Below are 23,805 nucleotides of genomic sequence, written 5' to 3' on the forward strand. Positions count from 1 at the left end.
AAGTGGTTTGTGACTTAAATGGAGGCACAACTTCAGTTACATGGGTAGGAAGGATGGCACCAGTTCAGTAAAGCACTTAGATACACACTTTGCTTGAAATATAAATAGTCCTGATACAGAAGTTAAGGTTTGGCTTAAGGACTTCGCTGATGCGAAGCCCACAAGCCCAATTACAGAGGCACTTTGAAAAAAAAAACTGTACAAGCCCTGGAGATGACTTTCACGGTATTTTTGGAAGTGCCAATATTTTAAAAATAAAATTAATGGAGAATTGTAGAGCCTGGGGATATCCTTACAGAAATGCAGTTTCAACATCTTGAAAATGGCTAATAATTTCGACAAGCATCTTGGCTTCTATTGAAAATTTCTTATGAAGCCTCGGTTTAAAGACTGTAGGTTATAAAGAGCCATCATGTTTTTACTGATTAAATTATTAAAAGATGCCTCAGTCTAGCCTGAGCTTGCAGTCATTGATTAAACTCTGGGTACCATTGAAGGATAGATAAGAAGGTGGGAAAAGTTGGTAGCCTGGGGTTGTGGTCCTAATTGCATGCTTACACTTGAATTTCTGTAGCTTTTAACTTGATGACATTTTAAATGGAGTGATTAATCGGCCTTTACTTTGTTATTTGCTATGTACACATTTAATGCTGCAGGCCAGATAAACTAGCCAACATAAATTAGCCACCTGATTGGCAGGTTTATACCACTAGAGCATCTGGTCCTCCCTGAATTAATTTGCACTGTAGACGGGAACCGAGTACAAGTCATCTTTTAAATTCATATGAAAAATACAAATATTCATATTCTTCACTCGACTTAACTCTGTGTCTAGTTGTGTTTTTCTTAAACAGCTTCTCCAAATCCAAAGTGACACAAAGCATGGGACTTACCTCTGGGAGCCCTGCACACTCAACCCTTCTCGCAGACTAGCTTTTGCTGTGCAGCACAACGGAGTTTTGCTCATCGGGCTCTGCGCTGCTTGCCACGGGAAAGTGCTTGGCACCACTGGGGCTTTTTCAGGCAGGAAATCTGCAGAAACTGCGTTTGTGCAGCAGATAAAGCAGCTTGCCATTTCTTGGCCTGCCAGGTCCTTTCATAGAAGTGGCACACAGAAATTAATGTTCTACAGTTATGTAAAATTAATTTTTTTTAAAATTCTTAAGCATTAATTCCTTATCATATTGCATTGCAATGAGGCAGGACGGGGAGTAGGCCAAGGGAGAAGGAGAGACAGAAAAGACTTTCTGGTTTTGAAGTGAGATTTAGGGTCAAAGTTCCCAGGACACTACAAAAACCAGCAATACCATGTCCAGTTTCTGCCTCCGAAGCATTCACATGGGTCACGAGGGTAAATACAGCCAAGGGAAGTTACCGATCTTCCATTAACGCGTGCAGCAACACCAAACTGCAGTTACTCAGCCCACTGTAGGAATCCAGCAAGCACCCAACCTCCTCTTTCTGATTCAGGAAGCACGAGCAAGGCCAAACAACGGGTGGAGAAGGAAGGGAGGACACAGCCTCATGGTCAAGGGGACGATAACGTGCACAGAGTGGCCCTGGGAGAGATCGGAGAGGTGCAATACGAGCACAGGGCACGGTAAGGATCACGAGGTCAGGTCCCCGTCAGTGACAAATCGCATGTGAAGTCAGTGCCCCAGTGCAGAAGTGCATGAAGGAGACTGGGAACAGCTGGGACACGGTGAAAAACCACTTTGGGAATCAACAGGTTTGACTGGAATGGTTAGCTTAAAAACCTGGCTCCCAACTGAAGGTATTAAGATGCCCAAGTCAGATATGTCTGACTGTATCTGACTCTATCCAAAGACATTAAAGGCTGATAACAGGGCTCCAGTGGTTTAGAAATTTTACCCTAACTTTTTTTTTCACTGAAATGAATCAAAGTAATAAAAATATTCTCAAAATTTAAATTTTCCATTCTAATTTTTTTTTTCTTTTTCTTCCCCCCCCCCCCCCCCCCCCTTAGAAATGCTTATTGTAGCAGACTAGGCTTAGTAATGGAACCCTATTATCTCTATACATCATATTAAATGTAAAACATTATTGTTCCTATAATTTAGGTCATGAAATAAAAATGTCACCAGTGTCGTTACTTTAGGTTTTAATAATCATCTTCTACAACACGAAATAGACCAAGACCTACTGGTGGTCAATGATGGCAACTCACAAATAATGTTTCACACTCGTAACAAATGGCACACAAAACCTACCTTTCATTATGCGTTTTAATAACTGGCAGTTGTTTGATTCTGATTTTTATACAACCAATTATACATTAACATGTACACGTACTCAATTCCAGTCACACTGTATATACATTTTTGGATTTGCAGCAATATAAAATGAGTTCTACCTGTATATACATGTGCAAGTCTGAATGAGTCCTGAGTAGTTTTAAAGTACTATTAGTCAAATCCTGTAAATTTTAACCAATGCAAATAAAACTCAGGTTTTACAGTGTTACACTATTGTGAAGAAGCTATTTTTCAAAAAAAGAAATATAGCACTTTGCATTAGCTTTATGCATAGCTACGAGCTCTGTACAGTGCATAGTATCCACTTACAGTCTGGGTAATCAGAAAATCTGAAAAGATGCTGACCGCATTCTTTGGTAACTATTGCTTCCTCTACTTCTTAATTAATGGTGAGTGATTCGTTCTGCTTCAAAACAACCAAGTGCGGAAGACTTATACAGGGTTTAAATTATATTCTTTCTGCTGCATATATTTTTGTAAACATTCAAGTTACCCAGGGCCTTTAATTCTTCTGAGGAAAACAATACAATTATACAGTCAAATAGTTAAAATGTGTGTCTGGGAGGGAAAAAAAAAGAAACAACAGTGGAGTATGAGCATTACCTTAAATGCCACAGTATGCTATAAGGCAGCAAAAGAGGAAGTGTTCTTTAAGTAACAGCTTGGACAGAAACCGAAAGGCTGCTCAGAAACCCTCTGTCAGCATGACACACCGCCACGGTAAACACGAGATGCTCTCACACCACCAGAACAAATTGTCTGAGCAAATGGGAAGGAAACGCTCCTGCTAAGGAGCGGATCCAAACACAGCATGAGAGTCAGAATATTTGTACAGTATTAACAGAGCAACTTACACAAAAATGTCTGTATACCCCATGCTGGGAAAATGCAGGCACTAATATGAGAACTGTAAAGGCCAAAGGCTAGCGCTGGGGCGTAGCTGTCTTTAACTGGAGTCGTTTTGATGCAACTTCCCAGGTATGGAGGAAGATACCTTTTTTCCTTTCCCCCATTTCTCTTGCACCGCAAAAGTGAAGGCACCACTCCCACTGTGCTCCTCCGGCAGAAGCGTCCCGGCCCAAAAGCTAGCTGGTCCCGTGGCTGCTATAGTCAAAAACGCCTTTCCTGAAGAAGGGTGAGAATTCACAGATGGTGTGTTTTGACAGAGTTAGCCCCACTTTATCAACGTGCAGCGGAGATGATGGAGATTTCAGCATTGCAGAGAAAAAGCTCCTGAGGTATTTCTGTGGAAAAAAATGCAAAGTGTCATAAGGTTTACTTGATCAAATTGATTACAACCACTTTGAAGAATTACATGAACAGTGGTATAAAAAAGAAACAAGATCCCCATGGACTGTGAAAAGTCCTTTTAACCATCAGCATTTAAATCCATCCATAAAACATGTCTACTGAAATGTCTGCATTAAGCTCAGGAAAAGCAGAAAAGAAGTATTTTCCACTTTCTTCCCCTGCCAAGCTTAGGAACTGTTTTATTCTGTGCTTGTGTGATGCTTTCGGGTTTATTCTGTAGTCATGTAATGCTTTCTGCTAATCATGACCTGCTAATACTGCCGTCTAGCATTACCAAACACTACAGCAGGTGCAAAGCTCAAATCCATTCTGCAGGAATTTCACTACATATGGACACAAAAGGCCTTCAGAAATCTTTCCCTCATCAAGCCTCCACAAGCCTTGTATCGAAAAGGATTTGTTTTGATCAAGGCCATCTGCACAAAGATTGAATGACTCCCATATTCTCTCAGAACCCACCAGCATCTTTTCACTGAGCTGCCCTCTAAATTTCATGGGTTTTTTAAGTCTTACACGTAAGAAACATTCTCCTTCCCACAAGTTAATATTCACCAACCACTGTGCAACTTGTATCCTTTTGTACCTGCAGAAATTGTGACAGATGTACATTAACACAAAGTTAGTTTTCACAAACCTGATGGGGTTTCCTTCACATATGGGTTGAACTATTACAATCATTTAGCATGATTTAATAAGTCATATTTATAGCTTTTGAATGAAACACAGTAGGCAAAACATTGATCAGGCATGTGCTAAAAAAGTATCCATTGTCACCCAAATAGTTGTAAGGCAAATCTCATATGGAGGACAGGGATAAACTCCTCTGTTCTGCTACAGACTGACCACAGAAAAATACAACTTAAGAACTTAATCACTAATTTTGGATTCAGTGGCAAATATATCTGCAAGACAGAACAGCACAAACTCCTCTGAAGAACACAAGGTTTAGTTATTTGAATGCAGCAGCTTTTGGGTCATGGAAGTGGTTCGTTCAGGAAGCAGTCCTAATTATTCACTCTCTTCTCAAGGAGAATTCCTCCATAATGTAACAACCTGTTATCTATTTAAATGCCTTGGAAATGGTCTGTATTAATATCACAGAAAGCAGGATAACAAAAAACAACAAAAAAATCAGCTGGCACATAAACTGTTCTCTTGACAGGATTGGTGAATTTTCTCTTTTATTCAGATCTCCCACAGGTTGTATTAATGTTCACGAAAAAAATTCCGTTACAAAAATGCCTTAGAGATGAATTCCAACAGACTAAGAGGTAATTTAAAGTGAGCAACAGATGTCATATCAACATTTGCCATAACTAGTTCACAAAGTAGGGCCCTTTAGAAAAAGTCCCAATTCAGTAATGCCTGAAGGATGAATATGGTAGAAAATCAAATGTAAAACATGGCATCCTGTTAAGAGTTTTAGCACTGTGCTGAAAAGTTACTGCAGTAATTCCAGTTTATGGCTACCGAAGGCTCAAAGGGACCAAAATATCTCGCCGGAGACATTACAAGACCTATTGCATTCACCTTGGTATGCATGGCCAGATAATTGACTGTCATGCCTTTCCTGTAGAGCCATTACTCATTGTTTTGGCATGATAGCTCTAATGGCAGAGTAAAAAAAATCCCCCTGCTATAAGCATACAGTTATCTGACAGGGAAACACTAGGAATGGCAGGTATACTTGTTTTCCCAGCTCTGCACACCAGAGTTGCTCAGTGAATATCACAGATTCTTTGAAAATGAAAAAGATCCTTGGGAAAATGGCAACAAGCAGACCCTACCAGGTTATGATGGAATTCATTTTGTACGAAAGTTTCCAGCCATATGGCTTGGCATTATGTGCTCTTCAACAACCACCTCTGAGCAAATTAGCCCTCTTTTAAATCCCGTATTAGCATTTGCCCTTGGTTGCAATGCTGATGTGTTCACATAGCAGAGAGCTGATATGCCCTTGACACAAAGGAGCTGTTGCTTCAATGAAATAAAGGCTGCTCTGCCCAGATATGCTGGCTAGGAGTTGTCCCATAGTGAGGGAAATGGTGATTGATGGCCAAAGTTTGCTCACACCACAAGTATATGCCTTGATTAAAGAGCTGTGGCTAGGCAGCAAGGGGGAAAGTTGCTCCATCCTGTTGGCTGCAATGTGGACGGCAAAGTGGAAGAAAGTAGTAGAAGAGTGTTCCTTACTGGCACGTGGAAAGATGCTTCCCAAATTCAGATGGGATAGGGAGAGGATGAGGGTCACAGCAAGCTGAGAGAGGGGCAGGAGGACATCAACACCAAGTGCCAGAGATGAAGGAAAGAAAAATTTCTTAGAGATCCAGAAGGGACTAGACACGGACTTTGTTGCAACCCAGGAGGCCGCTGCAAGCTGCTGGAGTGGGAGCAAGGCTAGATGAAAGGATCTCCTCTGTCAGGACTCGGCGGGCAGGGGGAGAGTTGTTTTCAAAGCTTTTATACTAAACCCATTTCCAGCAGCAGATATGATTTTTCTTTATTTACAGAATAGTGTTATTTGTGCTGAGTAAAACTAGGTGAGAAGCACTCTGGTATCTTTTGATGTGCTCCCTTAAAAAAATTTCTTAGCAGACACTGGCAAGCTCACGGTGCCTTCATAGAAACATGTCCAAATTTTATACAAATCAATGCTGTGAATTCCTACCAGCATTTCACCAATAGCATCTAAATCACTGCCCCTAATATGCAAAGCACTACATTATAGCAATCTTACTTTTGCTAGGTTTGCATGATTACCTTGGAAAGAAAAAAAGCTAGATAACGGCTACAAATATTCCAAAAGACTTGGTTTTATTACTCGTTTTCGTTTGTTAGCCTTTCAAAACTCCAGCTATTTGTTCCGGATTATTTAGTCTGGTAATCAGTGTTCTTCCAAATGCACTTAGGAATTTCATTTCACTAATAGCGTTCAACTTGCTATGTTGCTGGTTTGCTGGAAAAGATCCTAATTATAAATTTGTCAACGTGTCAGTGTGAGGGCACAGGACCCTGGCACTGTAACAGGGATGTAAAATGGGTAACTTACACACCAATCGTCTGGGTTGCTCACTCTAAACAGAGATTCAGGAACACCAGTTTAGAGAATGAAAATACTCTTGCCAAGTACAAAACTCTTAAAGATTGAAAGCCAGGTTAAAAAAAAAAAATCCAAAATAGGAAAAGCTGTGGTTTTGCCCTCTTGACATGCATTACAACCGTCATGGCCTTCAACTTAAAATTTATGACAGCCATACCTGCAAGTTTTAACTTTATATGCCAAGTGTTTGCAAAGGAAACAAGACAGGAGAAAGTGTTGCGAGGCCCAAAGGTTTTTCTTTACTTAGTAGTTTGAGTAGCTTTCCCTCCCATTTAATTATGTGAACAGCAAAATGGCAACCATTTTAAAAGCTTATTAAAAATCATTTTAATAGGGTTCACCTTTTTAGCAGTAGGCCAGCGTTCATCTCGTGCTCAATCCATCAGCACAGCAAAGTCATTCTAATGATTTTTGCACTACTTCGTGATGTGGGGACCTCATAATTTTATATATTTTAATAGCAACGCATAACTTAAAGTTATTAAAGTTATTACAATCAAAAAGCTTTCTGGAATGTGAAAGTGTTCTTATCACCCTTTCAATTGTGGCATATTAAAGAGGAATTCAGTTCAATGACATTGTTCTCATAATCCATTACAAACAGCGACAGCCTCAGAGACCAATAGCAGAGCTTAGCAAGAATTGGATTTTTCATTAAACTTTGGTGTTTAAAAACTCGTCAACTCCGATACGTCCAGAAAGTGAAGAAACTTTGAGCTTTCTCTCTCCTACTGCTGTTTCTAGCAATTTTCTCAAAAAAGTCAGCATTTTAAATTCTTTAAATATAACACTTTACAATTAGTATAATAAATATCACCTGCTAATATTTGACAGAGCTGAAAGCACCACAGACTTTAATAAGATGCAAGGCTTACAAGGCTTTGGGGATTTTTGAAACAATAGCCTCTTTTCTTTGAAACAATACCTCCCTTTCAACAACTACACAGCAATGTGACAGTCAAAAGCTTTACCACAAGGTCACAGAAGGTCATAGGTGGCAGAGGCAGGACTAATTAACTTGCTCATCTAACTTCTAGCATTGACTCCTCTCTCCCTTTAATATAGATGCTAGTTTCTCCCAGCACCAATCACATAATTATTCTGTTGACTCGTGTTAAGTGCTGCAAGCTTTAAATCAAATCTTGATTTGAATTATTCATAGAGCAAAGCATATGCAGGTATCAGCGGCTGTTTTCTATAGGATAGGAACCTGATTACAAAAAAAAAAAAAAAAGACAGATAGAAGCATATTCCTTGAATCTGAAAAACCACATTATGCTGCAATTAGATTGCAATTGCAAAGTAAGATCTTCCCGAGGAAGACTCTAGCCCAAAACAAGCACACAGGAATATGCTTCACTTCCAATCTGTGCTCACAAAAATAAGGATCTGCTTAGAAGACAACGCATGCAAAGGGAGCCTGCTGTAAGGCAGAAATGGGAGTGCATCTTCTGCTTTTGTCTCCTAGAAAGAAATTGTTGGGCATATGCAAAGGAAAATGCACACTTGAGGATCCTTTCCCAAATTAAACAGCTTTCTCTATTTTGGACCTTCCCATTGGTGTCTTGAAGAGAAAAAAAATTACTTCCAGGGTGTTTTTTTTAAATACAAAATGCTACAGAAACACCAGCTATCATCACGAACTACAACCTCTACTACAAAAAAAACCCCTGGCTTAAACATTACTGACAGAAGATGGTGTCCCACAGAAACTTCAGGCTGGCAAAGGGCCCTGTCTGGGGTGATGCTATATACAGAATCTAAAGAGAAGAGATTGTTCATCTTCCCAAGAAAAATAAAATTCAAACTTCTCATTGGATCTGCTTCTTCCATGGCTTTTTTTTTTTTTTTTTTTTCTTACTGGCAAAAGTCAGAGGGAATTAACACGCTGTTTGGGGAGGTAAGCAGCGGTTGCAGCCTGTGGCACCACAGGGAGAGTGCAGAAGACAGGAACCCTTAGGAAAAGGGCTGCAAGCTAAGCCAGCTCTTGCTTCATCCAGAACACAGACCACACCTCAAACACCACACAGGACTGGATTATCTGCATCAGGTGTGGAGGACAAGGAAAGCCACTAGCCAGAATATAAAAAGTTTCTTTATGAACTAATTTCCAAGGCATCAGGTTCTCTTATGCCAACTACCCCAACGTTACACAACAAGGGGTATTCAAGCTGTCCAAACTGAGGTGCTCTATCTGAGCAGTGGTCCCAGCAGGCTCCTCCTGTGGTCTGCAAGGATAGCTCAGCCCTCCAGGTCATGATTCGGTTCACCACAGTTAAGTTTCTGCCCTGTGCCTGCCACTAAAACCATCTCCCCTTCCCTTGGGGACCACCTGAGGCTAAACTGGCTAATTAGGAGTGAGTAATTGCCAGCATAATGCTCTGATAGATCTCTAAAAGTAGTTTCAGATCCATTTCTGGCTTTATTAAATTTCAGCAAGCAGGGAAAGAATCGGCAGATACCAAGAATATAAAAAACAAGGTGGCACTGCTTTGGAGTACAGCAGCTCGAAAGGATGGGGGACCGTACACAGACTATGACTAATATCTTCACCTCCAGCCATTTAAGATTAGGATCAGCTCTCCACTCACCAAATATAACTAGCTCAGAAACGTTTTGGTCTTCTGTGGGGTTTTCTTTTTCTATTTTTTTTTTTAATAAAGGAAACATGAGGCTTCAAATCTTTTCCCCAACACCTCGACATATATTGCAAGATATCATAAAGCAGTTCTGAGTAAAATATGTGAGCAGGACAGAATGCGATATTCAATACCTCAAGTGATATTTCAGGCCCTTCAGGAAGTACCTAATGTCACTTCTGGAGCTGTACACATTTATCTCCTGCACACACCCTTAAGTCGTTATGTGCAGCTGTGATTTCATAGCAATGAGAAAAAGACTTACTGCCTGGGAGACTACCTGGTGCCCGAAGGATCTTATTTCTGTGAAAAATTTGGAGAGAAAGCTTCTAAAATTATGACATGATCACCTGGGCTGGTATCTTCTGCAGGAAGACCAGGATGGCTGGGTTCTCCTGACAAAAACTACAGTATCAGACACTGTCAAAGTTGTGCAAATGAGGAGTGAGAGGTTACAAATGCCTCCAGAACGTATCTATCCTATAGGTACCAGAGACCTTGCTCTAGTCGCACGTGACTTGCGTGAGCATAGAGAGATTCTTCAAGAGAATAAAGACAGATCCACGCATGTTTGAAAATGAGAAGTCATCACCACGTTAGTCATAATAATAAAGGGAGGGGTTATTTGCTTCAGATTGGCAGACATTAATTAGGCTCAGGGCTGGATGAACTGGCTTCACATTACACAAGCCAAGAATAAAGGATTGACTCGTTTTAATCAAACCCTTCCTGTTCACTTTGATTAGGCCTAATCAGAAGCAAGGCTGTTTACAGATAATGCCTAGTAGTCCCTGGGAAAAAAAAAAAACAAACCACCCTTAAAAAAAAAGAAAAAAATCAAGAACTTCCCAATCAGTATCATCTTACCCCATGTTTGCATCTTATACCTCTATGTACAACTCTACCCCATGCACCAACGATTTCCATCCAAATCAAATTCTACGTATAGATTCTACATATAATTCCATAGCCATGCACAACACACATCACCAGCTCTCCCGAAGCACACCTGTGTTAAACTTCCAGCTGTCTTACTGACAGACTTTGCCTGCACGAACGTCCTTTTACCAATGGAGGAAAGGAAGCCTGGCACCGCAGGAACCAGTACTGCTGGGGATGCAGCAGCCATGCACAGCTTCGGGGGGAGCAGAGTGTTTGCTGCAGGGTCCAGCTGCCTGTGCCATAGGCTGGCGACATTTCCTAAGAAACCAGGATTTACGGGTTTCCCTTAGCACAAATGAGTATGGCAAATTATGCTAGGTTGGGTTTTTTTTTTTTAATATACTGGCAAATATCTTGCCAATTTGACTGTGATTCACATATGTAAACTCTTAACTTGTTAGACTGAACTTGTTTACTAAGGAGCTAGATAGGAAGAGATGAGATTGAAAGCTCCTACCAAAAAAGTAATGTAACTCTTTCATTTGTTAGTGAACAAATTTACCTATATAGCTCCCAAATGTTAACATGGCTGTAAATGCTGGATCTATAAAAACAGAATTTTACTTTGACAGCAAAGAATTTAACCTTTGCTTTTGTTCAAGCTACAAAACTGAACTATGGAGACTTGCGTTCTTGCCACTGCAGCAGCACTAACACTGCAGCAGTCTGTGTTGGTGCCGGACTTAACCCAAAGCAGAGAGAGAAGCAGCAATACCATACACACCACTCCTTTGGGCATGTTAAGAGGTATCTAAATGACTTTGGGACTAAGCGGGTAAGAATCAAGCTCTTCAAGCAGCTAACCTCCACTGACAAAAAAAAAAAAAAAACAACCCAAAAACCCCATAACTTACATTTTTAGCCCCTTGGGAAATTCTCCCTATGTTTTTACGAACAGCGTAATGCAGATTCCTTGAATCAGGGTTAGTTTCCTCCACAGCTATACAGGTGAAAGCAGATTTTATCCCTACATGTCCAGAAGTGTTTGAGTGCCACTAAAATTTAATTTTACCCAGGTTGGTACTGAAATTTACTTGAATTCATACACCTTTTTGAATTTTCGTAATGTACAAGCATTCTGAGAGATGCCAGTTATGATTCAAGGTGAAATTGCTCTCTTAGGTTTTCAAAATCCAAACTATTCATTATACCTATTTAGAGCATTTTTCTGTGCAAGTCTAATGGCATGAGCACATTATGTTGAATTACTATTATGCCGCATCAATTGAATTAACTCCTGAAGTCAGTCTACATCCCAAATTACAATCTTATTCTGCCTGAAATTCATTTAAAGTCCACAGGACTTAATATTTCGTACAACGCCTGCATGCTAAAAGCTTACATTCATTGGCTTTAAGTAGCTCCAATGAAAACTGAATTGTAGGCTGGGCGGGGGGGGGAAGGCAGCAAGGACTGATTTACAGGTGCTCTATCAGTGTGAGTCTTTTGGAAGTGAACAGCCATATTAAAAAAGATCAAAACAGACCTGACTAGTGAAGGAAACCAATCTTTTCTCCAGAGCACAAGTCAAAAACGGTCCTGTCAAAATCTATTCCAGAAAGAACAACAACAGGATTGAATTTACCACACATCCCTGGGCCAGCAGCAACAGCATGTCGTCTGCTGGAGCGGCCTTGGCAAACAGCTATCAAAGCATTTGACATGCATCACCCTCTACTTCCTTCGGTGAAATCAGATGCTGGAGGATGACTGATATGCTTGCTTTGAAAACGGATAGCACCAAGTTCAACCCAGCGTCCTTGGTCACACACTCCTTTTATTCATCCGCTCACATCTGAATGTGGAGAGCCATTACTGGAGACCAATAAAGGTATACAACTTCAAAACTTGATTTGTAGGAGGATGCTGGGAAATTTATTCTGAACTGATGGTAAAACACATTATGATGTGGAGCTAAACTAGAGTTCAAACTATATATTCTGAACTTACTAAATTATGATAAACATACCTCCTTATTTTCTGATACTCTGAAATCTCTAAAAAGGAAAGAAAAAAGATCTCTGAATTGCACATCCTATTTAATTCTTTGGTTGTAATGGAGATAAACATTTTATCACAAAAGATACAGTTTTTGAGGCAGGGATCTGAAGTTATACATCTAAAGAAAGAAACACCAAAATTATTGTAAAGGGGTACGTATATTATGTAAAAGTTACCTCTAGCAAACTCTGCAAAACAGGGTTTCAGACCCGATCTTGAATAAGGCACTGAGTTTGAGCAAATGAGACCGAGGGGCTGCTTACGCTCACTGTTCCTTTTGCACCCAGTAGCCTGTGGGACCAGAGCTTAAAATCAACTCATCCACAAAATAACCCCAGGCTTTCACTCCTTCTAAACTACCATCTTTCTCTTCTATTGCTATTGTAAGAATAGTGTCTTGCATTTGCTGTAGGCCTGGCTGAGAGTCTACGGTATTTGATCAAAGTACCATTTTATTAGTATAGGATCAACTGCTGACATATGCAAAGTCCTAATTTTGACTTATTTGTCTCTCGTGACTGTAATCAATAACTAAAATTAATTTTATTTATTCACTTTTTGAAGCCAACATGCCTCACATGAGAAGAAGCACCACCCAAAAGAAGATGAAATGCTTCACTGCTGAGAGCTGCTACAACTCCTCTTTGAGGGCTGCCACTTCAAAGAAGAAAAGCCAGGTGCCTTGGGCAGCCCCAATGATGCACTGAAGGATGGGAACCGGACAGGTGAAATTGCTCTCAGATGGCTAACTGCAAAGGCTTACTGTCTGCAGGCAAGGCAAGACTTTAGTGTTGTTGCTGAAAAGCAGTTATTTTTGTTCTTAAATTTTTTAAATGGTTACTAGAGGTTATGAAAGGCACTTGTTGTAGACTAACTATACCTAATCTAGAAAACGATCCGTGACATGGATTTCATATAATTGATATTCATAGTATGGCCCAACCACACATGCTCTTCTCTTGTCTTTGTGGATGGGCTTATGCTCTTTGCTCTTGTGCTCCCATTACATCCCTATTCCTCTAGTGGGAAATTAAAACCATCACTCCAAGATGCTGCATTCTGTAGCTCAGACTATGGGTACAAAACAATCTTCTCCAGGATTATCAAACACTGACATTTGCATCGGTCTGCTTTTGCACTAGCAGTCATATCTGGTGTGCATTCATGTCTGTAACAAAAGAAAAAGCTTCCTTTTATCTTTCAATGATTATCGAATGTACTCTGAATGCTTTCTGAAGTCCTTCTCATTGAGATGCTTCTAAGAACAGTATTTACAACTGCACTGTCAGAGGCAAACATTCAATCTGCAAGAGCCAGGCTGGTGAGCAGCTGGCTTTAAAGCTCTTCTTAAAAAGCTTTGCTATTAGGGATGTTGTTGTAAGCTGATACTGGAGTCTAATAATTTCCTTTTAATAATCACTTTGAACTGACACGTAATCAGTAGCTTTGAAAGGTGTTTGTGACTGGCATCAGAATCAGGAAAAAATCCAGAAGAAATGGTAACTCTGACCCCACTTGACAGTTTTTTTGCAATAGAAACATCAATTCACCTGTAACTAGCATGAAGCAGGTTGTCTCAGTTAAACAGATTAAGGGATGGGGCTGTGAAACAAAGGCCAATGGGATGTATTCATGAAGTCCATACTGAATATTCAGATGATAAATCATCTAAAATCTCATAAAAAGTTTCTGCCCTCATGAAGGAGAACCTCAAGAAATGAGGTCTCAGACAGACTCAAACATTCTGTTTGCCCAAATTTGTTGACAAACATTTTGAGATTTTTTTCTTCCCCCCCAGATGTTTCTTTTGCTGGTTGTCACCAAGGTGTTAATTCTGAAACTAATAATACATTTAAATAACAGGAATGAATTCAAGTTGAAGAAAAGGTGCTATTTCCATTATTTTACGTTTTCCTTAAGAACCAGATTCTTGGAGCCACGCAAAAAAAGCAGAATCTCACTTTTAAAGGGGAAAGTTGGAGTGGCTAGCTTTAGAGCCCTATCCAAAAAGAAAAAAGAAAAACCAACTCAGAAATTATCACCTCCAAAAGGAACTCAAGTAAGAATACAAACTAAAAACAAAACAAAGCATTTGGCTTCTAAGTTAAAGAATCTTATTTTGGAAGCTTAATTTTGACTGTAGGTAGCAGCAATAATTTCAGTCAGTTCAGTGTCTACGATGCTTTCCGCAGCCAGTTCTACAGATTCGAGCGCAAAATTGAATTATGCAGTCCACACAAGATTTATTTCTGCCTCTTGCATTAACACCTATCATTGAAAACCTCATCAGACGACATCAGGAAGTGAGGAGGTTAAGGACAATTGTATTATTAATTTTAAATAAATTGAGCATGTCTATCTTTTAAAGAGGTTCAAACTACCATGAAAAAAGAAGAGCAGAGACAATGCCAGGAAGATATATGTGTTCCTACAAAGCCTGAAGTAGGCTCGCTTTGCCATACTGTTAGAGGTTGACATTCTTTCATTCCCTCAGCTCTGGAAGTGGCAGCAAAAGGAAACACACAACTTCTACTAACTGTTGAGCTGTCTGTCGGTGCATTCCTGATCAGGGATTTTGCTTGTTCCCCTTTGCTGTCCACAAACCAACCTCAGGAAATGCAGCAGTGTGAATAGGGAATGGGAAACAGGGAACAGAGACAAGGAGACAGGCTGAAGCTTGGGGGAGTTTTTGTTTTCCTTTAAGCAACAACCTGTTCGGATTTTTGTCAGCATTTTTCTTCCTAAGCACACTGCTGACAGCAAGAGTGGAAAAGAAAGCCTAGTGGGTCCGTGGCTGCCAGGCTTCTGACCAAGGAGTCAAGACACACCGCTCAATCTGCTGTGTCAGCTTAGACAGTTACTCCTGCCCAGTTTTTTCTGGCTGCACAATGGGAAAATGAGGCTAATAATAATCTTCATTACTACAACAAAGCATGAGTCCAGGAGAAGAAGAAAAGTGATGAAGGGAATTATATGATACAGAAATGCACTATCCAAAGAAGCTGGGATTTCAGGAAAACTTTTTACTGTCATCCAGGGATCTAGCAACTCACCAAGGAATAAAAGATATTCTGCAGTTAAACAGGACCAGATACATTCACTGAAACACATATCTTGTGTCATATGTTTCCTTTACAAAGTTTTTGCTTAAAAAATAAAAAAAGGAATATACGTAATCTGATTTCATTTAAAAAAAGGATCCTATACTCTTATCTACTGATTTCTAATTGCATGAAGGGATAGATACACACTACCTTCTATTCATTAACTTTAATCAAAAGAATTCTTGGTTGTTTCATTTAAGGCGGATTTAATCAAGCAAGGTTGGCTCTGAAGTGAAATTACAGTCTTTAGACTGCGGAACAATTAATTTAGAGTTTTGCCCTGCAACAGGTCCCTGATGAAATACTAAATTAATAGATTCCAATAGGGCATTTCAGATAGGTAATTTTAAATACAATTTAGGTGTTTTCTCTTAAGATGTATAGGCAAAACCTTTGTGCAAAACTTGCATGCTATTTTTCCAAACCTCAATGGAAATGTAAGATATTGGTCAAAAGACTATCTATTATACCAACAAATGCCAAAGCAAAAGTGTTCACATTGCAACTATGTATGTATCACACTAGAGATCAAAGACTTCTCCTCAGGTTCATCTCACACAAAAATGTACACATAATGTGCTTTCCTACCAACAATGTATTGTGAAGCTTTTGATTATTCAGCATTTGTACCAGCTAGGATAAATAAAGGAACTTCATGTTTTACATAAACTCTGCATTTATTATGATTTTAAATAGCAATCCTCATAATTTGGCGTGCTCTGGGATCTTTTACCCAAAGTAATTTCATCTCCATTATGATGAAATATGCCCACTTATAATCTCAAGGTGAAATAAGGTAACTCTACATGACAATCTTAAAACAAAGCAAACCCTACAGCCAGCCCCCCTGACTCTAGTTGCCTTGAAAGGTACCACAACCCCCCCCTCCTGTCTTCAGCACTTCTCCTACTATGGTAAGAATCCGAGAGGTGAGATGTAGTAAAAAACACATCAAAACTGTCCTGCAAAGGATGTTTTGGACAAATCTTTTTACAGTTAGCTGCAAGGAAAATTTCCCGGACTAAAGCCAAAGTGAGTCAAATAAAATACAGTTTAGATATCTGCACTAGAACCAGCTCTCAGATTGTCGTACGCTTAGTTAATTGGAAGAGTAGTTTTGCTCCTACAATAACTCCCAGACTATCTGCTTCATTTTACCAAATCAGACTGAGAGCTGCAATTTAGTTTTAATGTAAAGAAAAAGAGCCTGCAAGGCCATTTCAATAACCAACTGCTAATTCCGGCAAATACTGTAGTCAGGCTGTTTGACTGATATGACAGCTTAAGTTGTCTTATCCCTCACACAGGTGTACATTGGAGTTTGAACGTTAATTTGTTATGTGCAGGCTTAACAAAGAAATAAATGTAAATTAAAAAAAGAAACTACTGTTGCTCAGAGATGACCTGTGGAAAGCACTGGACTAGCCAAAGCTGTACTATCCCACTTCAAGCCAAAAAGTTCAGGAAAAAAACCATGAAGTCACAGCCTATTCAAGATGTATAAATACCCGGTGTAAAAACTGGAAAAGCAGAGTAATTTCTTTGTCACCCACCCTCAGGATGACACCTTGTGCTGGTTTTGGCTGGGATAGAGTTCACTTTCTTCATAGTAGCTAGTATGGGGCTATGTTTTGGATTTGTGCTGGGAACAGTGTTGATAACACAGGGATGTTTTAGTTATTGCTGAGCAGTGCTTATGCAGAGTCAAGGCCTCTTCTGCCTCTCACCCCACCCCACCCCACCAGTGAGCAGGCTGGGGGTGCACAAGAGTTTGGGAGGAGGGGACACAGCCAGGACAGCTGACCCCAACTGACCCAAGGGATATTTCATACCATGTGACATCATGCTCAGTGTGTAAAGCTGGGGGAAGGAGGAGGACATTCCGAGTGATAGCGTTTTGTCTTCCCAAGTAACCGTTATGCGTGATGGAGCCCTGCTTTCCTGGAGATGGCTGAACACCTGCCTGCCCATGGGAAGTAGTGAATGAATTCCTTGTTTTGCTTTGCTTGTGTGCACAGGTTTTGCTTTACCTATTAAACTGTCTTTATCTCAACTCACAAATTTTCTCACTTTTACTCTTCCAATTCTCTCCCACATCCCACCAGGGGGAGTAAGCGAGCGGCTGCGTGGTGCTTAGTTGCTGGCTGGCGTTAAACCACAGCACAGTTCTACTAATGATCTTACAATACAGAGTATTTGTTCAGAACACTTACCAGTCTGACATTTGTCAGGCTGTCATCTATGTTTAGTCAAAGTCAGCTCAGACGTTGGGTGAGAATATACATTTTTGTTGGCCTGGAAGTTGTGCTTTGCTTTTTCTAAAAATGCTGTATTAGCTCATTAGCTCTTGACTAAACATGTGGAACAATCAACTAAGCTTTTATACCATACCACAGCTGTAACAACACATCACCTGTGAGGCTTGAAAGAGATTGCAAAGGGTTTTCAGCAAATCAAGATACAGGATCAGGTATGAAAGCCAACTGAATACAATCCATGCTTCTGCTTGTTACCAAGGCCTAATGCCCTCACCTTTTACCTGATCAAATTTCCATGTGAGAAAGACACCACGGTCAACAGGCCAAGAAACCACATCCTTTACAGAGGCAATCCATTCATTTACTACTTTCCCGTTAGCCCACTGAATTGTGCTCAAGGTTCATACCAGATTGAAAGCCACGAGGCAGTAACAGCCAGTATTTTAAATAGAAGTGGTGCCTGTGCCATCTTCCACTGTCACACTTTCTCTGCCTGCCAAGTACTTTCCCAGTATAACTTAAGATGTGCTTTGAGCCTTTAAAGCATCACGTGACTTTGGAAACCATCACTACTGAGGTGGTTTCTCCCACTCTTCACCGAGAAGGCTGCGCCTATGTTAGCTGAAACTCTCCAGCTGTTGGCAAGCCTAGAGCAAACTGCTGCAAAATATATAATGAAAATACCACAATTAGAGATCCAGACGTAAAGGGGTTTTGACCAGCTTGTTGCATCGAATTCCTCATGGCAAGGACGGTAACATTTGCTTGCTTCCTTATCCTCTTTATGTAACTTTCCCTTAGCCATGGGGGATCTTCAGTTTCTCCAATATCGAGTTATTTGTCAGGATTATTGAGTGGCATGACCAAGTGTACTATCTCGCATATGGCAAAACATATTCATGTGAACAGTGGTCATTTATTATTAGGTTTGCAAAATATATAGGTAATAAGTTTTAATGACTTAATTTAGTTACAATAGGTACAATTTAATTTTAAGTTAAAAACTGGCTATATAGAGAGCTGTAAGTACTATATGACCACAATCACACAGCAGTTTTAACATTTAGAAACATTACAATAAAATATGTTAGTAAATCAATGAAAGGTCAGAAAGATTAAGGGATTAAATTTCTTCCTGGTACAAAAATATACAAACTGAGTACAAGACTGCAATGTGGCCATGCCTTTATGCCCTCTATAGAGGACACGAAACAAAAAACAGATTACATTTTGTGCTCCATGTAAGACAGCCTCACATCAAAAGTCAGTGGGAGGATGTTTTGTTTGTAGATCAAAGAAAAGGTGAAGTACGTAGAAAAAATTCAAAACATGCAAGAAAAGATTCCAGTTGGAAGCAATCTACTTTTATATTAATTTCTCTAAAGCTCTACTTAATGATACTTTAGCTCTACAAAGAATATAATTCTTAATGACTTGCATGATCAGGTAATCTCTACGTGGCTACAATATAGTGGCGGGGTGTACTGTTTAGTCTTTGTTCACACCTCTTCTTTCCCAAAACCCCACCTCCTGCCCCTGGGCTGCAGTAACACATGCATTAACATAGAAATATAATGACCTAATGTGTGATAGGAGTCAGAATTATGCCATCCACATGGCACTGCAGAAAAACCAAAAAACCCAAACCCTCATAAACACAGTAACCTTGTCCAGAATAAAATTAATTTTTAAAACTAACTGAAAGAAAAAAATACATTCAGAAAGCTGGGTTACAAAATAAAGCTCAAAGATGCCTAAATATTGCTTCCCTTCTGTCATGAGATATTTGGATATAGTAACTATGATAAAATAGTAAATCTTCAGCTAACAAATTGCATTTAAAGTAGCAATATTTTTTTTAATCTTGTCTTGCACAGAGACCATCTGTCTACAGTGAACACTTACCTCACCCACAACCTTTCCCCCTTAAATAAATGTACCTCCTATGAATATCTCTAAAGAGATGGGTTTTTTCCTAGACTAGGATTAATTTTTTTTTTTTTAAGGCATGTTTCATTACTTTGCAATCTACTGCTGCCATCTCCTGTGTTAAATGAGGCAGCAAGTAACTTCATACTTACAAGCAGGCTATTTAACTTTGACCATATGGGAATGGTTTCTGCTGGTCAAGCAGAGAGTACTCCACCTAAATACACCGCAGAAGCCTGTTAAAAAGTTGGCATTACCTCCAAGTGACTCCGTCGTTCTGCAATCACTCGTTCATCCTTGTTTCCAAAGAGCTTCTTTGGAGGGAATTCTAAAGTGGCAAGCTGGAAGACATTAAAGGTTGAATCGGCATCAGAAGCGACAAACTCAAATGAGAAAATTCTCTTTAAACTACAGAGCAACTGGGAAGAAGAAAATGCCAAATATTCATGAGCTACACTATATGCTATTAGCAAATATCACATTACACATTTCTACTGATGTTATTATGATCTGGTCTGTAGTACTGTTAAGATAACAATGCATGTTGTCAAAAATGAGCAACAGAAAGCAAATTTAGGAATTAGACTGCCACCGTTTGCCCACATAAAGATTACAAAGTTGCAAACTGCATCTGATGTGGTAGCACCAACTAAGAAGTAAGAAAGATCTCTTCAGGAATTCTGTGTATCTTAAAAGATTGCATTCGGTCTCTTAAAAACTGTGGTCGAACCGTACTGTTGTGTGATTTGTTTGTCTTATGTTGTACCGTAACGTAAGATCATTGGATTTAAGAACTATCACTGAAGTTATGCCATGGAAGATGGCATTGCCAGACTCCAGCTGACACCTGAGCCAGACCTGAGGGACCTGTCATTGTGCCTTGAACTATGACTTCCTCCTTCACAGAGGGGACAGGCTAAGAGCGTGCACCTACGCTGTGATAGCAGCTAAGATGATGGGAAGTGGGACTTGTTGAGCCGTAACTCAACTATAGCTCAATCACATCCAAATGCATGTCCACGCTGGAAGCTGATAGCTTTAATTCTTGAAGAGAATCAACATGAGCAGGCAAAATCCCATTTACCACACTGAAAATGAAAACAAGGCAGCAGCACAACTCTTAAAAACAACAGTTCAGATCTGTCCTTTTAGGATTTCTTCCACAGAGGTGTTCAAAGCTGTCGTCTTATTTCTTTTTCATCCTGTAGGAACTGTGGCAAGCTACACTGGTAATGGAGAAAGTGAGGGAACTGTTTTCCTTTCTTGTACACCAACAAAATAGAATGCTTGAACAAATTCCAGCCAGCTATATCTGGAAAACACACAAAAGACTCAGGAGTTGGTAACAAGTACCAATGAACTTGGTCTGCTAAGCCACTGCTGCTGGGAATGATGCAAAAGAAAGCAAGTCCTTTCCACATAGTGTTTGCACTTGAAGGCACATCAAAACCAATTTCTGCCTAGCTCTCACGGTACAAGACAGAAATATGCAACCTCCCATTGGCACTGCTGGAGTTATTTTGCAGGAGAAAGCCCTGGGTAAAAATGCCTCCATGAATTCTCCTGGCTATTTGACGATATTGAGCTAACAAATAAGATGCATCATTTTCTAGTCTATCAGCACATACAGGACTGCAGAGAATTTATGACTGGTTACAAGGAGCAGCAATGTACTGAATTAAATTAGGAGCTTCATTATTAACGCTGAATGTAAGCATCTTTAAAGTACAAAGGAATTCTGCAATAAAAATAATTTTTTCCCATTCTCTGGTTCAACTCCAACTTGGATAATTTCAAAGAAATGCCTAGACGTCTTCAAATGAGCAATATAAAGTGATGTGGGGCACCAGAGGAGATGGAGGAGATGTGTGCTCTTCATCAGTCTCGCTAGCATGCCTCAATTATATTCCTTGAATTTCTCCAACCATATTCTTCTCGGTGTGCCTGCTTCTTCATGTTGGCAGGACAAGCAGTACACAACCACACAGTATCCTATAATTACATCCTTGGGACTTATTTTCACTGCATTACTCACTCCTTAACCCATACAGGATTATAAGTGCTAATATTTTCAAGGACTTCAAAATCCCACCCCTGCAGAAATTATATTTTATTAAAAAGTACTGCATCATGTCACTGCCAGAAACAAGCAAGGTAAAACAACTACCACCACAATCTCCTCCTGGCCCTAGGGAGATTGTTTTTATATTTATTTGCTAATAAATACTTTCATTATAGAATTTTAAAATAACATCTGTTAAAAAACAATCTGCACAAATAAAAAAACCTACTGCTACAACGTCCTCAGACATGCTCTGTAGAGTCAAAGCAAGGTATTGCAGCTAAAATCAGGAATGATTTCTTTATCTAAATTAAGTTTGATTTTAATAGGCATCTGGGGACTGCTCCTGCAAAACTTTGGGACAGGCAAGTTGTTTTCCTAATCTGTTACCTTTCTGGATACATCTTAGAAGAAAAACAGTTGCATTTTCTAAAGCCAGTAAGTTTAGCAAAACTCATTCAAACCGAAGTAGCTACTCACATAGTTTTAAAACGTCTTAACTCCCAAATCACTACAATACACAAATCTTTAAAACCAAGCTAATGAAAGTCCATTACTACAGTCATTAATTTAATATGCATGTATCTAAATGAAAATCGTATTTTCATTGCTGGTCAAGACTTGCATCTGAATACTTTGGACTTAGAGAACTATATATAATAAAAACCTCCATTCAGATCAGAACACCAGTGTGCCAAACTATACTTGGCACACATATATACCTTACTTATATTTGCAATACACATATGTGTGTACAGAATATACCTATACATACATATACATAAGCTGGAAGGATTTTTGCATCCCGCAGAGGGTATGTTACAAAGGACTGATCATCTACTGCAGTCACCATCTCTACGGAGCTGGATGCAGAATGTGCACCATCTTGTGCCTGCTGGAACGTTTCTGTCTCCCACTCTTTGCCAAAGGTCCTCTGGCTCCTCTTTTAGCCAAAGATTTAGATTGGCAGATGTCCATCTCACAAATAAACAATGGAGACCATTTCTGTCACACAACAGATGACCACCCAGCTATATAACAGAAAAACCTCCAGCCATAGATTTCATCATCGCTTCAGCAACTCTTGGAAACTCTGAACTATTCCAATGTGTTCTACTCCACTACATGCCAAGTGTCTAATCCCCACCAAAATGAAAAAAAGAGACATTGAAAACTCTCCAGGCTTGAGTTTCAGGCTGTCCGAACACTTAATGCAGACATGACAGCACCCGTTTCCACCCAGTTCGCAGCTTGAAAATTATCTTCACAACATGAGAACTAGAACCATTCATGCAGCAATGTGAATTATGCAGTCCTCTGTGACTGTGTAATTTCATTGTAATAGGAAGCTGGTCCATTGTAGTATTTTTTATATAAAATTACAATATTAATATATTTACCAGAGGTAGTGTGCTTATATATATACACTATTGATCTCTATCACTCTGACTTACAACGTTACTCCTTTAGTGTGGGGAAAAAAACATTGGTGCAAGAGTTCCACAAATACGCAGAGTGAAGATAAAATGTTCTCATCTCTTCTTTTTTTATAAACCAAAATTATGACAAGAAAAAAAGCCCAGCAATAAAAATATACTGAAGTAATGATAAGTGTTAGCATAATTGTCTATAAAGATCCTCTGTCCTGATGTATCATTTGACATAGGCTCCGAATGCAATTGTGTGCGATTCAGAAATGCAGCGATTCAAGAGAATTTTGAGGTTATTTAAAATACCTTACTCGTTTAAGCCAAACTGCAGTAGCAAATATTTCAATAAATTCAAATTTTGTTATTAGTAGTGCTACAACACCTTTAAGTAACTGCACAATAACTTCAGATGAGATTACCACTGCTACAGGTTAATGCACACAGCACAGTATGTGATGGAGCCGCATTTGTTCTGTCACTTAAATATGTAAGAGATCTGCCCGTGTAGATTTTGCATCGAGATGTTTGCCTTGGCTCAAACACTGTAAGAGAATTTCACACTATCCAGATTCAGGAGTATAAATTATTCTTTTAGAATTAGATGGCCGTGTACCCTCTGGCTCAAATTAATTCTTCAAGGGTCACACCTTGACTACAAGACGAACGTTTTATGCCAATACAAGGCATAACAGTGGGACTCTACAGGTAGCAAGGTAAATTATTCTACTTTCCTGAAATTTCTGAAGCACGGCC

General features: G+C 39.6%; 1 protein-coding gene across 1 annotated transcript in view; it reads right to left on the bottom strand.

Annotated features, from left to right (window-relative positions):
* Positions 1 to 3,329: 3,329 nt before the first annotated feature.
* KIF16B (kinesin family member 16B) overlaps positions 3,330 to 23,805 on the bottom strand; it is a 142,266-nt gene continuing 121,790 nt past the window's right edge. The window contains exons 26-27 of the mRNA XM_075707073.1: positions 19,818 to 19,901; positions 3,330 to 3,520 (exon numbers count right to left, since the gene is read on the bottom strand). Of these exons, the coding sequence (XP_075563188.1) occupies positions 3,362 to 3,520; positions 19,818 to 19,901 (243 nt within the window). The 3' untranslated portion in view covers positions 3,330 to 3,361. The remainder of the gene's footprint in view (positions 3,521 to 19,817; positions 19,902 to 23,805) is intronic.

The sequence above is a fragment of the Pelecanus crispus genome, chromosome 3 (genome assembly GCF_030463565.1).
Source record: "Pelecanus crispus isolate bPelCri1 chromosome 3, bPelCri1.pri, whole genome shotgun sequence".
NCBI lineage: Eukaryota > Metazoa > Chordata > Aves > Pelecaniformes > Pelecanidae > Pelecanus > Pelecanus crispus.